The 17,734-nt window shown below is 40.5% G+C and overlaps 1 protein-coding gene across 1 annotated transcript; it reads left to right on the forward strand.

Annotated features, from left to right (window-relative positions):
- si:busm1-163l24.3 (uncharacterized) lies at window positions 1–16,609 on the forward strand. Its single transcript, XM_067968926.1, has 6 exons — window positions 1–139; window positions 3,885–4,062; window positions 7,877–7,980; window positions 9,633–12,926; window positions 14,208–14,419; window positions 15,495–16,609. Exons 2-6 carry the CDS (start codon window positions 3,891–3,893, stop codon window positions 15,562–15,564), a joined length of 3,852 nt encoding a protein of 1,283 aa, XP_067825027.1. The 5' UTR covers window positions 1–139; window positions 3,885–3,890; the 3' UTR covers window positions 15,565–16,609.
- The last annotated feature ends 1,125 nt before the right edge of the window (window positions 16,610–17,734 follow it).

Consider the following 17,734-nt stretch of genomic DNA (forward strand, 5'->3'; position numbering starts at 1 on the left):
TTCAGAGCTGAACCCAGGCAGCCTCAGCCTCGAAACCCAAGAGTTTCACTTTCGATACTTCTATTCTGGCTGCGTTTACGGGTTTTTTTTTTCCCCTTTTGTTTTGAATGCGGATCCGAGAGGCAGATGCACGGCAGAGGTAAGAATTTGATGCATTTCGTACTTTGGCGGAAGTTTGAACAAGAACATCCACAAACTTTTCGGGGTTTACTTCATTGGGAGAGGGGGGAGGGAGGTCTCCAAAAGAAAAGAAAACAGGAAAATCTGCATTTATCTTTTTGCAGAAACAAAAGCTTCTTCAACAGGGAAGTGGAGACACCCATCGTGGGGACGGATTTAGTTTCTGTTTGGCATACGATGTGTTTGCAATGGCGCACAGCGAACTTCGACCAGAAATTGAATGTAATCTTCATACTTTCGCCAGCACAGATGCGTTTGCTTTGAACGGATGAGGCCTCGCTAGAGCATAGAGCAAGGAGGCAGCGACCTACTTCTGAGCCCAGAATTGATCTCAAGTCTTGTTCAACCCAGCAAGTGCGTTCATTCTGTCCCAAAAAAGTTTTTTTTAAATCTTGCAGATGTTTATATTATAGTTTTGTAATCCGATATATTGGTAATTAATTTCCAATCTCAGTATATAGTTGAAATGTTTTATAAATACATAAAGAGCAAGAGGACAACTAAGGAAAGAGTAGGGCCTATTAGAGACCAAAAAGATAACCTATGTGTGGAGGCGGAAGATGTGGATATGGTTCTTAATGAATACTTTGCGCCTGTCTTCACAAAAGAGGGGGACGATGCAGAGATTGTAGTTAAGGAGGAGGAGTGTGAAATATTGGATGGGATAAACATAGTGAGAGAGGAAGTATTAAGGGTTTAGCATCTTTGAAAGTAGATAAATTGCCAGGCCCGGATGAAATGTATCCCAGGCTGCTAAGAGAAGCAAGGGAGGAAATAGCGGAGGCTCTGACCATCATTTTCCAATCATCCCTGGATACAGGCGTGGTGCCGGAGGATTGGAGGACTGCTAACATTGTACCGTTGTTTAAAAAGGGAGAAAGAGATAGACCGAGTAATTATTGGCCAGTCAGTCTAACCTCAGTCGTGGCAAATTATTGGAATCGATTCTGAGGGACAGCATAAATCGTCATTTAGAAAGGCACGGGTTAATCAAGGACAGTCAGCATGGATTTGTCAAGGGAAGGTTGTGTCTGACTAACTTGATGTAATTTTTTGAGCAGGTAACAAGGAGGGTCGATGAGGGTAACACGTTTGATGTAGTGCACATGGATTTTAGCAAGGCTTTTGACATGGTCCCACATGGCAGACTGGTCAGAAAAGCCCGTAGGATCCAACGGATAGTGGCTAGTTGGATCCAAAATTGGCTCAGTGGCAGGAAGCAAAGGGTAATGGTTGACGGGTGTTTTTGCGACTGGATGGCTGTTTCCAGAGGGGTCCCGCAAGGCTCAGTACCAGGTCCCTTGCTTTTTGTGGTATATATTAATGATTTGGACTTGAATGTGGGGGGCTTGATCAAGAAGTTTGTAGATGATACAAAAATTGGCCATGTGGTTGATAGTGAGGAGGAAAGCTGTATACTGCAGGAAGATATCAATGGACTGGTCAGGTGGGCAGAAAAGTGGCAAATGGAATTCAATCCAGAGAAGCATGAGGTAATGCATTTGGGGAGGGCAAACAAGGCAAGGGAGTACACAATAAATGGGAGGATACTGAGAGGTATAGAGGAACAAAGGGACCTTGGAGTGCATGTCCACAGATCACTGAAGGTAGCAGGACAGGTAGATAAGATGGTTAAAAAGGCATACAGGATATTTTCCTTTATTAGTCGAGGCATAGAATATAAGAGCAGGGAGGTTATGCTAGAACTGTATAAAACATTGGTTAGGCCACAGCTTGAGTGCTGCTTGCAGTTCTGGTCACCACATTACAGGAAAGATGTGATTGCAGTAGAGAGGGTACAGAGGAGATTTATGAGGATATTGCCAGGGCTGGAGAATTTTAGCAATGAGAAAAGATTGGAAAGGCTGGGGTTGTTTTCTTAGCATCAAAGGAGGCTGAGGGGAGATTTAATTGAAGTGTATAATATTATGATGGGAGATAGAGTGGATAGGGAGGACCTATTTCCCTTAGCAGAGGGGTCAGTGACCAGGGGGGATAGATTTAAAGTAATTGGCAGAAGGATTAGACGGGAGCTGAGGAGAAATTTTTTCACCCAGTGGGTGGTGGGGGTCTGGAACTCACTGCCTGAAAGGGTAGTGGAGGCAGACACCCTCAACTCATTTAAAAAGTACTTGGATGTACACTTGAAGTGCCGTAACCTACAGGGCTATGGACCAAGTGCTGGAAAGTGGGATTAAGCTGGATAGCTCTTTTTCGGATGGCAAGGACACGATGGGCCGAATGGCCTCCTTTTGTGCCATAACTTTCTATAATTCTGTAGCACTTGTCTGTTGGCCTTTTTGGGCTACATTTCAAACCCAGATGAACAATATGGCTAAATTTATCTTTAAAATGTTTTACCCCGGTCTACTTAACTGGGTATGGTAGCCTAGTGTTTATGTTACAGGACTAGTAATCCAGAGGCCTGAATTAATAATCCACAGCATGCAAGTTCAAATCCCACCACGGCAGTTTGAGAATAAAATCTGGAAATAAAAAGCTGGGATCAGTAAAAGTGACCTTGAAGCTGTCAGAATGTCGTAAAATCCCAACTGGTTCACTAATGTCTTTTAGGGAAGGAAACCTGCCGTCCTTACCCGGTCTGCCTTGTATATGACTCCAGTCCCACATCAATGTAGTTGACTGCCCTCTGGAGTGGTCGAGCAAGCTACTCAGTCAGGGCAACTAGCGATGGACAATAAATGCCGGCCTTGCCCACGACGCCCGCATCCCGAGAATGAATATATTAAAAAACACTTGGCACAACGGCCACTGGATTTCTATGTGTAACAGGGTTAAAAATCACCGATTGCCCCCCCAGTGATTGACAGGTTGTGTAAAATTATTTAAAACCTCTGCAGCTATTTAACTATAAACAACTAATTTACAACCAGAGATAAATAGATAATTAGATCAACAAAAAAATTGTAAATGCTGTAAATCTATCAGAAAAAAACACATCAAAAAGAGAAAAGTCAAGTCAGTGTTTGGAATAGAGAGCCTTCACCAACATTAGTCTGTCTTTTTGAGATGTTATTGGACCTGCTGTGTATTTCCAGCATTTTCTGTTTTTATTTTTAGTTTACGCCTAGGTCCTGTTGGAACAGGTCCTGTTGGAACAAGTCCTGCTAAAGGCGAATGCTTGATCACCTGAAAAAGTACCAGTATAAAGTTGGAAGGAGAACTTTTTATGTCCAGATCATTGTAGTAACCATTGCATTTATAATACGTGTCATAAGGGTGTAAGTAGAAGGGACACATGCTAGAATTCACTAGGTCATCACAAATCCTCTAATTTTTACATGCACCTGATATACAATATTATACTTAGTGGCAGTGCTTACCACGTTTCTGTATCTAGTACCCAATGTTCCTCACCGTAAATTGACTGACAAATAGAGAAAAAAGCTGACCCCATTAACTTTCCCCACAACCAACACCAATTATAGTTTAATCGTCACTACAAGTGCTACGCAAATGTCTGACCCACCTCAAGGACCAGCTTCTGTTTGATAAAACTCATAATCCACAGTGAATAAAGATGGAAAGAACTTCATTTTATAGGGTCTTTTATGTCCTCAGGACGTCCTAAAGCACTTTACAGCCAATGAAGTACTTTTGAAGTGTAGTCACTGTTGTAATGTAGGGAAATGTAGCACGTACATGTAACACTTTTAGGTCTAACCGAAATATTTCCTTTGCAGTTTAAAATGGATAGAACCATCCAGGTGTCTGATCTACCCGCGGGTATTTCAAAACGGAGCCTTGAAGACAAACTCATGATTCATTTCTTACGGCGCAAGAATGGAGGAGGCGAGATAATCGAGATAGTGTTCTCATCTGAATCGCCATCAGCTCATATTATCTTTGAAAAGACAGAAGGTAAGGTGTAAAGCAGGACATTCTGGAAAAGAGAGATGAGAGAATGTCAACCAAACTATGGTGAACTGAACCAGGCTCATTCAAACCTGAATTCAAAATAGGAAATGCTGTAAATGCAGAGCATGTCGATTGACACCTGCCAGAAAAAAGGTTTTGGGTGTGTTCTTCATCGTGGTCAGGCTACCTGCAATGTTTCTCCTTCAGAAGCTTAATGACCTACTGTGCATTTCTAGCATTTTCAGTTTTTATTTCAGATTTCCAGCCTTTGCAGATCCTTTTACAAAGAGCTGGCACGGGCTCGATGGGCCGACTGGCCTCCTTCTGTGCTGTAACCATTCTATGATTCTATTTCTACTGATTTAAAACCCAGAACTTTACAACAGGTCATCAGCTGGAGAAGCCTTTGGTGATTTTGGAATTGTAATTATAAAACTTTTAATTACAGTCTACTCTTGTTAATTTGGTCACCTTTTTGCTCGAAAAAAATTTGAATTATCTGGTAATTCAAATTAAGCAATTTTAATGAAACAGCACAGGGGGCTTTTTATACACAGTTTGAGTTTGAATGATGAGATAATTCGAATTAAGCCAACTTCAAATTAAGAGGAGTGGACTGTATTTTTTAAACAATTGTTGATTCTGATTAATGGGGGCTATGTTGTCTTAGAGGACTTTCCAGACATCTTGCCCTGTTTGTAATCTCACAGGCCTTGATTTTCCAACTGCAATTATTTTAACACCAGCAATAAAGTGTTTAAAATAAACGGGGTAATGCCAGCATTAAAATAATGCCAATAATCGAGGCAATAATATCGTTGTGTTACTGATTATGTTTTTAATTCATTTTGACTGTTGTTTGAAACTTGGTTCTTGTGAAAACTCCTTGCAAAGGATATGCTCTGTAGGCAATAATTGCAGATCTCCCTAAGCAATTATGATGTTTTATCAGACAGTCTGTTCCAGGAATGCTGCCTGCTCACAAACTCTCCCCAAACAAATGGTAGCAAATAGGGCTGTCAATTAATTGCAGTTAATTTCTGCGATTAAGGCATTAATTCTTTCGACGATTAATTTTTTTAACACAGTTAATTGCAGAAGTTATGCAGAGGGGAGGCAGCAGGGCAAGAATGGGACACTGAGAGGGAAAGTCTGAGAGAGGAGGAAGCAGAGCAAGGGCGGGAATGGGAAAGCCTGAGCCATTTAGAAGCAGAGTTCAGGGTCGAGCAAGATCCAATCTGATCAATTACACTGAACATTCTACTCAGGAACTCATTACCTTTACCAAAGGCTGGGAATGACTTGAAAAATAACTTTCCATTACTTTCCCTTTAATTTCCAGGTAAGAGATTTTTGAGTACCTCTGACTGTTGCTGTTAATTCTAACATGTATAACCACCAATGCTCCTTGTACTAATTTATCCAGCTTATAATGAACCTTTGCCCCAGCAGACAGATTACCCCCTGCTAATAGTAAAGACAAGGCTTATATATTAGCAAACAGGCCAAAATAGACACCAATATGACCAACATAGCAGCCAGAAACGATAACAGTAAAGCTGGCATGTAAATATTTAGCAACGCCAGTGACAACAGTATCAATGAAATATACGATTAAACCAGGGTTAATTGCAATTAATTTTTTTAAGTAGTTTACAGCCGTAGTAGCAAATCAGTGTGGCAGTTTTAGTGAAATCAACAGAAGCAAATCAGATCAGGCCCCGCCCAGGTCAATTACCCTAGAGTACAATGCAGGAACTTAACCAGCTTCTGAAACTCGGAAAATGTACATCCCATATTATGAGCATACATCGTAACCTAGTTTTGTTCCCTACTTGTAGTGTACTGTGAAATTATTTTAAGATTTGTCACTTTGTGCCTGGCACTATTACACAGAATTACATTACATAGAATTTTACAGCACAGAAACAGGCCTTTCGGCCCAACAGATCTATGCTGGTTTTATGCTCCTCACTTGAGCCTCCTCCCAACTTACTTCATCTCATCCCATCAACATATCCTTCTATTCCTTCCTCCCTCATGTACTTCCTAGCTTCTCCTTATTGTACTGAGTTTGAATAGAAAATCAACAGTACACCAGATAAGTATTTAACAGAGGTTAGAATAGGCCAGGTGCGACTGCCATTGTGCCGTATGGTTAACCTTTGCCCTTATACAACTAATGTTTGAGTAAATTAAATAAAATAAATTAATGCTATCACACTCTGTGGTATGTAATTTGTCACAAGGTACAATATCAGTAACTGAACTAATTTCTTTGTCTGTGATTACTATTATAAGTCTCTTTTATTCTTACAGTTTATGGCTGCAGTACAATACCTGTTGTATTGGTTCAAAAGTGGCAAAACCATTACTCCTTTCTACACGGCGGGTTACTGAAATTTGGCAATTTGCAACATTTTTTTTGACATTTTTGTGGTGTCTTAGAACAGGCCAGGAGAGCATTGAGTCTGGAGGTGACAAAGGCCTGGATTAGAATTTCAGCAGCAGATGAGTTGACGCAGGGGCAGAGGCGGGAGGTATCACAGAGATGGAAGTAGACGTTCTTTGTGATGGAGACGATATGGGATCAGAATCTCAGTTTAGGTTTAAATAGGATGCCGAGGTTGCAAACAGTCCGGTTCAGCATGAGTCAGTGGCCGGAGAGAGGGATGGAATCAGTGGCAAGAGAGGTGGTGGAGAGGTAGAGCTGAGTGTCATCAGTGTACTTGTGGAAGCTGACCCCCATGTCCGCAAATGATGTCGCCAAGCGGCAGCATGTAAATGAGGAAGAGGAAAGGGCCAAGGCTGAATTCTTGGGGGACTTCAGAAGTAATGGTACGGGGGCGGTACGTCATTGCTGGAGATACTTTGACTACGATAGGATAGGTAAGAGTGGGACCAAGTGAGGGTAGTGCCACTGAGCTGGACAACAGAGAGGCGTTGGAGGAGGATGGTGTGGTTGACTGTGTCGAGGAGGACAAGGAGGGATAATGCACCTGGATCGCAGTCACAGAGGATGTTATTTGTGACTTTGGGTAGGGCCATTTTGTTGCTGTGGCAGTGGTAGAAACCTGATCGAAGAGATTCAAACATGGAGTTCTGGGACAGATGGCCACAGATTTAGGAGGTGACAACATGTTCAAGGAGTTTGGAGAGGAAATAGAGGTCAAGGATGTGTTTTTTTGAGGAGAGGGGGTGTTGATGGTGGTTTTTAGAGGGAGGGGGAAATACCTGAGGAGAGATAACCATTTACAATATCAGCTAGCATGGAGGCCAAGAAGGGAAGTTGGGTTGTCAGCAGTTTAAGTGGGAATGTGGTCAAGGGAGCAGGAGGTGGGTCTCATGGATGAGATGAGCTTGGAGATGGCATGAGGGAGATTGGAGAGAAACTAGAGAGGGTCACGGGTTCAGTGTTAGGGCGGTGGAGGGGCAGCCTGACAGGTGTGGTGGGAAAAAGGAAAGCAGCAGAGGCAGCTGACTGGATGATCAGGAAGTCTATGAGCTCTGCACACTTTTTGTCGGAGGTGAGGGTGGAATGAGCAGGGGAGAGGGTTTTAAGGAGATGGTTGGCAATGGAGAAAAGAAGCCTGGGGATATCTTTGCTGTCCAGGATGATGCTGAAGTATTGGTGGTTTTGACAGAGGATAGTGAGACATAGCCTGCTCAAGAAATAAAGGATCCTGCGATGAGAGGGACAACATTTTTCACCTCCATATGACATCCTGTTTGATTGTCAGCTATTAACTAGACCATTTTAGTACATGTATCGGCTTATAGTATTAACTATAACTAATCTTTTATGTTCCTTACTCAGTGGCTCAACGAGTTCTCCGAATTGAAAGTCATGTTCTTGCAATTAATGGGAAACATCACAAATTAAAAGTAGAACCAGCTTGTACTGAGATCAAAGCTGATCAGGTAACTGATAAATTACTTGAATATTCTCAAAATATTTTACATATTTTATGACCATGTGTCACCTTGTGACGGTGGTCGCTTGTGATGTGCAAACTAAAGGTTTAGATTTTGCATCTGTGGTACAAGATAAGGCTCTGAACCATACCTTACATGCTGCAATGAGTCCAACACATACAGGAGAAATGTTATGAATGTTTTAAATAAATGTGACACTTTTATTACAGCTATTAGATGATAAATAGCAAATGTACTTGAAAATGTTTGCAAGAAGCAAGATACTCTCAGTAATGTACTGTTTTCTGATTTCCATTGCACAGTGGCTTTCTTTACGAAACTGTTGTGAAATCTTTCTGAATCATATTAGTTGGGTGTATCTTGATTCTTGTATTGTGACTGACTTAAATTTATGTTATGTTATTACTTTTTGTTGCCGAATTAATAAGATCACAAAGAATGCTGTTTTATATCTACAGTGAAACCTGTAAATTATGGACACCTTAGGGACTGGCATCAGCTGTCCTTTTTTTGCAGGTGTCCTTATTTCCAAAACGCTATTGTATGTACAGTAGACTAGAGAGTTCTTTACTCAGCGTCCATAGCTGCAGAGAAACCGTTCCATCCCTATGCTAGAGCAGTGCAAGCAGTCAATCCCGGAAATAGCATGGTTTCTCTGCTGTTATGCTTGCTGGGTACATAACTCCCCATTCCACAAAAAGCCGTTTCTTTCACAAAACCTGCTGCCGCCGCCTCGGGGGAAGCAAGCTGCAAGGGGAAGTGCAAGTGATCCTGACTCAGTGAAAGTTCCAGATACAGCAGCTTTGCAACAGCCTGTGTCCCATGTTTTAAATTGTAAAAGGGCTTGGTGCATTGAAGGCTGTCGGTAGTTCGTAATTTGCGCGTGTCCGTGGTTTCAGAGTGCTTCTTGTATATTTCACCATGCAAGTTATTTAGGTCTCTCAATGAGTGTCCATTTATACAAGTTTCACTGTATCTATAATATATCAAAAATCTTTTGTCTGTACAAACTTTATCAATTTTTTCACCACATTTACAGTGGAAGCACTGCAGTGTGACAAGTTTACATAGGCATTTTCCATTCTAAATGTGGGTATAGCAATTTATAATACAGATATCAAAAAAGGACAGAATGTATGCCATTAAAATGGGAACTGAACCATGTACACCTTGATCCAATTATTACCCAGCCTCTAACCCCGCTTCACCTTTAGACTACATATCGTCTCGACTGCCTATGTGCAGTGCCACATTGTTTATATTTACTAGTCATTCATTGAATTTTATTACAAATATTCGCGATTATAACAAATGATACATCACACTTCACATATCTGGTAACATTTACATACGTATTGCTCTGAATTTGACTCTGGGCACAGCATTACTTTCTTTCTGTAATGTGTACTTTTCCAAATCCCTCTATAGTTTCACTGATCTTCTGAAATATCCATTTTATTTAAGAGGGGTCAGCGGAAAATACTCCTTTGATTTAACATTTCACCAAATTGCATCCATTTAAATAAAACAGGATGGTTATGGTTGGTCTTCATTTTACATAAACAGGTGAATCTTTTCAAACCCTAGTGCTTGCCGTAGAATATAACCAATGTGAGTCTTCTCTTATTTTACTGCAGGTCATCCTCCATGTTTCTATGATAATAGATTATGGAAAACTTCCAGGGGGAAAAAGATTAATGAAACATTTACAGAGGACACATAAAGATGTTCAGTTTAGTTTTGATCAGAAAGCAGAACAATGCACCGTGGGTGGTATATTTTCTGTCATACAGGAACTAAGTGGAGAAATTCATCATTTGCTCAGTTTAACTCCCGACCAAAGCAGCGACTCTTATGAAACTGAGCTACAACCACACGATGGCTTACAAAACAGTCCTTTAGGTAGTTCAAACAGTATTAGAAAAGTTGTCCGGAAATCAAATGCAGACTCTAATGCCAAGGGAGAAGATCTAGAATTGCAAACTAAAACTGGAATGCAAAGTTTGGCACATGGGAGTGTCAGAAGAGACACTGATTTGAAACAAGGCAGTGAGCCACACACTGGGAATTTTGAAGATTACACTTTATTGATGGATTCTGATATTTATGTGTATATTCAGAAATTTCATAAAGACAGATATCAGGAAATTCTGCATCAGTACCTTGTGGAGGTGTTGGATATTACCAGTGAAGACATCACCACCTTAATTTTGCAAGCGGCTTCTGACTCTCTGGGCAGAACATCACTGCTGCAAGCACATCAAGAACTTTCTAAACTCTACCAGGACTTTGAGGTCAGGCTCCGCAAAGAACAGATCAACAAGAAAGATTTAACTTATGATATCAAACTCCTACAGAACATCTATGCAAGGCTTCAGGTACAGTTCCCCAAAATAAATTTCAATGAAGATGAAAACCATTTTTACCTAATAGGCACTTCAAATGATTGCTCTCTAGCCAAGAAATATCTGCAGGATTTGAAGGAAGAACTGGCAATAAGATCTCAAAAAGGAAAGCATGCAACTTCAAGCAGACACTCAGAAAGTCACCAGGCTAGTGCCAGCAGTATCTCTCAGTCTCTGCAAGAATTTGATGGCAACAATTTGTTTAATCAAGTAGGCTGTCCAAAGACAGATGCCAGAAAAGATCACAAATTGGCTCCAACCTTCAGCGGCCTAAGGGAAAAGAGCAGTACTTTGAAGGCAGAAAACAGACTAGTTGAAGACGATTTGGTTCTGAATCCTGTGCAAACACATGCAGCTGCTGAATTGTTGACAGGCCATAATATCAAAAATAGTCCACTGATGGATACCAAGTATCAGTTGAGTTCAGAAATACAGCAAAAATCCTGGCTCAGTACTACTGGCAATGAGATGTTTACCTCTGATGATAAAGCATTAACTAGTGGAAGAGGGGAGTTTGTTGTACCCAACAAAACTGAGGAAGACACACTTTTTAAGACGTACAAAGATTTTACTGTATCAAGTGGTCGGACCAAGGAACTCAAGAGTCCTGACAAAACAGATGATGACATTCTGTTCAAGGGATATGAAGGCTTTTCCATTGTTGGTACAAATAAAGGAGACAAACTTTTCCAGTATCCGAAAAGCAACAAAGCAAATGGTCCTATAAAGCCATACCACTTTGAAACATCAGCAGGTACTCTCTTTCACCACGGAGACCTGCTGGGCAACACGCAGACACTCCAGTCTGTGACTACTACCAAAAGTTCAGAAGGTCAGACATCCAAACCATCACTGAGAAGAACCAGCAGCTTTTCTGAATACTTAAAATCGAAGCATTCCAGGGACTTTGGCAACAGTTTCCAAGGAGCATCCACCAAAGTCAGTCCTGCTGAAAAAGTACACATCACTGAAGAGCTCCCAATAGATTCAGTTGTATGGTCTTACCTGAAAGACATCTACGATTCTGCTATTAGAAACATTAGTACCAAAAATGAAGTTGCGGTGAATGAACAGATGCAGGGAGATATAACGATCGTAAAATTAACAGCGTTTAATAAAGCCAATATCACAGCTGCCAAGCAGGACATTTTGTCACTTTACACATCGGTAATAAAGCATTTGACTCAACAGTTTCTTTCATACACAGACCTTGGCATTGAGGACTACACTGAGAAAACGCTAGAGCAATGGTCCAACAATCTGAAAAGTATCTTTCCGGAAGTAAAATTCATTACAAGTCAGGCAGGTTTCTATGTTGTTGCCACAAATGAACATTGCTTGAAAGTAATAGAAACTTTTAAGCCCAAGTTAAAAGATACATTTTTGGAAGCCCTGCCCTCAACAGGTACTGCATCCATCTCCGCTTCTAATCGATGCTCATTCCTTGGTACAGAAAAGTTCAAAGACACAGAGGGAGAGGAACGTGGCGGGTCTACAGAACATTCTTCATTATTGGGCCAGGTTTCTCATGGCAGGAAGCCAAATGGCTTCCATACTCCAGTGCACCACATGGATGATACCAGCAAACCAAAAAAACCTGCAAAAACAAGAGAAGAACATCCTTCATCTCAGCCAGATAGGGATCTTATTGAATCTATGGGTCACAGGAAGGTAACAGGAAATTCAAAAAAAAATTGTAATTCTCAGCCAGATGTGGAAGAGGAGGGTCCAATGAATCTGAAAAAGTATTCAAATGAGAATGATGGCCCTGCATCATGGCAGGAACACAATCCACTTATGGATCAGAAGAGATCACCAAAACCTTTTGATGAGTACAGTGGTTTAGAGTCTCTTCATGATCAGGCAGATTATAAAAGTCAGAAGATGATCAAGCAGATTGGAGATGTAGAGGGAGTTAAGGCAAAGAAGGCACTGCCTGATAAATTTCATTTTACAACCAACAAACTGATGAAGGAAAGCCATTGGTATGATAAAGAAGGCAGCTTGCATCGCAATAAAGTGGACAATGGCACACAGTCATTACCAATATTTTCTTACCCTAGGACATCAGTGTTGCAACAAAATAGAGGTGGTCCACATGCCTATGAGTCAGCTACAAATTCAAGAGACCAAATGCAAGAAAAAGATGTGCAGCAGCAAGTTGAGAGCAGTGAAGCAATGTCACAAGAAAGGAAGGCCATGAAAAATTCTCAGCAAAATCAACCCAGAAGTCCGGCCGTAGGACTGGATGCACAAGAGCTCAACAAATTAACCACATCTTGCAATAGTTGTAAGAAAAGTACTAGCTTTTTACAAAAGGTGGACTGTGGTCATTTTTTGTGCAATGAATGTTACACAATTAATCAATCATTTTGTCCGGCATGCTGTCAAAGTGCTGACTCAATTAAGAATGAAAGCCAACGTCTGGGTAGCATGAAGTGTGCAGTTCTGAATGTTGCTTTAACGGGATTTTCTAAAGACCTGACCTTGAAAATAACCTATGACATCCCTGATGGTGTCCAACGGGTAAGTAATCTGCTGCAGTTAAGGGAAATTAAGTCATTAGTATAATAATGGGTAACTTCAGAGTCTTGTATTGTTTAAGTTAAATTTTTTTCCAGTTTGTCTTGTGCTGCTGATAGTAGAAACTAGGAAGAACAGCAACTGACAAATTGCAATGTAGATATGGTTCCAGATTTAGAACCTATCATAAAATCATTAAACGGGCATCTGCTGTGGACATTGTTAATTCCCTGGGGTAAATCTTAACATTTGGCCAAAGCTTATTTCTAACATTCATATTGTACATAGGTCCATGTACATAGATTTACTAGAATGATACCTGGACTCCAGGGTTGTATTCCCTGGAATTTAGAAGATTAAGGGGTGATTTGATCAAAGTTTTCAAGATATTAAGAGGAACTGATAGAGTAGATAGAGAGAAACTATTTCCACTGGTTAGGGAGTCGAGGACTAGGGGACATAACCTAAAAATTAGAGCCAGGACTTTCAGGAGTGAAGTTAGGAAACACTTCTACACGCAAAGGGTGGTAGAAGTTTGGAACTCTCTTCCCCAAATCGCAGTTGATGCTCGTTCAGTAGTTAAATTTTAAATCTGAGATTGATAGATTTTTGTTAACCAAAAGGTATTGAGGTTATAGGGCTACGGTGTGTATATGGCATTAAGTCATAGATCAGCCATGATCCCATTGAATGGCGGAACAGGCTCGAGGAGCTAAATGGCCTATTCCTGTTCCTATAACATACACAGTGTAATTTTGACTTTGTGCGATAGTGTAAAACAGGGGATAGCGAATCGGTCACTCGTTTTACAGCTTTCCTGGTTTTTTTTATTTCCATTGACTCTAATCCCAGCCCACTGGGACTTAAAACTGATTTTACTTCCCATCTGTGTGTTTAGAATGTACACTGTATAGGTAGGTGCTCCTGTTGGGCAGAGCTGCATTTTAGACTGTTGCTGATTTTCCTTTTATTGTTGCCACCGTTAGGTTCCTGAAAGTCGAAGATTCTGTTCCTATGAAAAGGATCGGCTTTCTTAATCAGCTTTTATTTTTAAAAAAATTGTACCATTTTTCATTTGCATTGGCTCCCATTTGCCATCAGTGCAGTTCAAAAGCAGTTGCTAGTTCTATTAAGACAGGGGGAAACCTTCAGAAAATGAGATCCATGTATTCGCTGAAGTTATTGCCTGAAAATGCAATTGTTGATTAGATTGTCTATCACAGAGTAAAAATCTGCTGCTGCTGCTTACAGAAATGTTTGAATTCTTGTTTTTCCCCCTCTAAGAAATGTGATCCGAGCCCAGGACAACCATTTGAAGGAGGCCAGTTCACAGCCTTTTTGCCTGACAACCCTACAGGAAGAAAGATTTTACAATTGTTGGTGGAAGCCTTTGATAGAGGCCTGACCTTCAGAATAGTATCAGCACCCTCAGGAAGGCACAAGGTGGAATGGAATGAGATTCCTCACAAAACAGCTACAAATGGAGCAAAATTTAGGCAAGTCTTTTTCCCCCACCCCCTCTATTCAACTCACTATGGTCGTCCCTTTATTATTTCTACCCTGGCTCCACAAGACTGATCTTTAGCCACTATCTAGTTACATTTTCTCTCTGCACTACCTCTAGCAGTCTGGTTAATACAGTCACATTAAATTCTACTCTGTCATTTAAAAGAGTCATTAAAGGTTTTATTCAGGTGGGAATCTTGGTTAATTGGACACTGGTCAGAAAATTGGTGCTATAGTATTGCAACCCTATCTCTGACCATGTTCCTGTCAAGTGTGGCTCCCTACTACGTACACACAATAATTGAATTTGCTCTTAAACCTTTTAATTATTTGAACCAAATTCAATGCAAAAACAATTGACTGGTGTGCTAAAAATCAGATTAAACTTGTATTTCGGTTGCTAATACAGCTACATTTGATCTCATATCTTTAGGTTGTTATCCAGAAACTCACCATCCACTGGCTTTTTGACCAGGCACCACTATATACACTATGTTTTTTGAATCCTGTTCCCTAACCAGTTTGGATTGAATTATTCTTAAACAAATTATACATACATTGCGTGTTAATAGTGAAATTTGATGTATTATCCAGTGTCAGCTTTGCAGGTTCCAGCCCTCTTCCAGGACTTGAGGCCAAAACTTCAGTGCAGTGCGGAGGGAGGGCTGCATCATCAGAGGGGGCCATCTTTTAGATGAGATGTTAAAGCAAGGCACTACCTGCTCAGTTAGTTGTGAAAGAGGTCGTGACACAAAGAGCATTTCTCCCTCAGCTAACATGACCAAAACCAATATCTTGTCATTCATTTCATTCGCTGTTTTCAAAGTAGCTGCTGCATTTGTCCGTTATTCAAAATGAACTCATTGGCTGTGAAGTGCTTTGGAAAGTTATGGGTGCTATAATTGTAAATGTGTTTGTTTTTCACAATTTGTATTACACAGCTGAAGAAAAAACCCACTTTAAAAGATATAGAAATTTAGAGAGTCACAAACCCAGCCTAATGATTCATTTCTAAAGACTGATCGGTGACAAAATTTGTTAAAAAGCACTCTTGTTTCTTTACAGGAATGGTTTTCCTGACGCAGGTTACTTGAAGCATGTTTTGGCAGTTTTGAAGAAACATGGCCTTCAATGAAGAAGTCAGATACACAATATAAAATCGTGGAAGTATTATACATTTAACTACATGATTATTTCATTATGCAATGCTCCATTTTATCTCTAAACTTTGTTTTTAAAATTTGCATTTATCCTGAAAATGTAGAAAGCTGTCAAACAAAGTCAGAGTCAGTCTCAACTCCATTATGCACAATGGAGCAAATTTGTGTAAAGCAAATGGCTTTGGATCATGTTTTTATGGAGTACTTGTTGGAGAGGCTGTTCAGGAATCCCATATGCTGGATTCAGAATTAGTTTTAAAAAAAAAAAGATAATGCTAAGTAGTTTCTAGATTTCCACCATCTACAAGGCACAAGTCAGGAGTGTGGTGGAATACTCTCCACTTGCCTGGATGAGTGCAGCTCCAACAACACAAGAAGCTCGAGACCATCCAGGAAAAAGCAACCCGCTTGATTGGCACCCTTTCCACCACCCTAAACATTCACTCCCTTCACCACCGGTGCACTGTGGCTGCAGTGTGTACCATCCACAGGGTGCTCTGCAACAACTCGCCAAGGCTTCAACACCTCCCAAACCGACGACCTCCACCACCTAGAAGGACAAGAGCAGCAGGCACATGGGAACACCACCTGCACATTCCCCTCCAAATCACACCATACTGACTTGGAAATATATCGTCATTCCTTCATCGTCGCTGGGTCAAAATCCTGGAACTCCCTAACTAACAGCACTGTGGGAGAACCTTCACCACACGGATTGCAGCAGTTCAAGGCAGCAGCTCACCACCACCTTCTCAAGGGCAATTAGGGATGGGCAATAAATGCTGGCCTCTCCAGCGATACCCACATCCCATGAATGAATGAAAAATGTTTTACAGATTCCACAGTGACTAAGTAATTTTACTGTGATGCTTTGTGAATTCAATTTTTTTTTAAGTTAAATGTCTTGAAGGCAATATACCTACAAGACATTGTTGCTTTTGTTACTTGTGTGAACTAATTTTTTTAATGTAGAAAAAAGGTACAAATTAGATGTAAAAATAAACATTTTAATGCTACACAGAATAACTTATTTTAATATTTACCCTAAATAAGCAGGATTTGGATTTTTCTCTCTTCCCTCCTCTCTCCACCCCCCAGTATTTATCCAATTCCCTTTTGAAAAGGGACTATTTAATCTCTTTCCCCACCCTTTCAGGCAGTGCATTCCAGATCATAATGCACTGCATTAAAAAAAAAGGTTTCCTTATATCACCTCTGGTTCTTTTACCAATCCTCTTAAATCTGTGTCCTTTTGACACTGGAAACAGTTTTTCCTTATTTACTCTATCAAAACCATTCATAATTTTGAACACCTCTATCAAATCTGAATTAATTATGAACATTTATAAATTTCAGCAAATGTGAAAGTGCATTTAGAGCTACAGAATCGAAGATAAGAGTTGGTGGAGGAGTCAGTGGTAGCATTCCTGCCCGAGTTATACGGTCATTGAAGCAGGGCTTGAACTTGAGACTTTAGCACATAATCCAGGCAGTCAGTGCAGAGGGAGTGCTGCACTGTCAGCGGTGCCATCTTTTGGAAGCGATATTAAACTGAGGCCCCATCTCCCCTTGCAGGTGGATGTAAAAGATCCCACACTATTCGAAGTGCAGGGGATTGTTCGATTCTGTTATTTATCTAATACACAAATTGGCTGCTGCATTTCCCTAAATACACTTCAAAAGCACTTCATTGACTGTAAAGTGCTTTGGGACATTAGGAGGTCATGAACAGCACTATATAAATGCAAATTCTCTTTCTAGATCTTCATTGATAGCTTTGTTGCACTACATGAAAAATGATGGCATTTTAGAAACCCAAAAACTGGGACAAGCTCATTCCAGTTATAGTCAGACATTTCAAATAAAAAAAAACTTCTGGTTATAAAACACTCACGATAATGAGATTAACAACAGTTCAGGGTATAGTCGCCACTCTCAAGTTCACAACACATAGGTGGTCTAAAGCATGAAGATTTGAAAGCAGAGTGACCAGAAGGCATTTCCCTCAATTTGGGGATGAGCTTGAAGCAGATTGTAGGAACTCAATTTTAAAAAAGGTGAGCATGTAGCATTAGCTCAGAATGCAAGGAACAGGTGAAATATATTTTACATAAAAATGTTAGATGCTGAGCAGCAAGTTGTTTA

The sequence above is a fragment of the Heptranchias perlo genome, chromosome 30, assembly GCF_035084215.1.
Source record: "Heptranchias perlo isolate sHepPer1 chromosome 30, sHepPer1.hap1, whole genome shotgun sequence".
NCBI lineage: Eukaryota > Metazoa > Chordata > Chondrichthyes > Hexanchiformes > Hexanchidae > Heptranchias > Heptranchias perlo.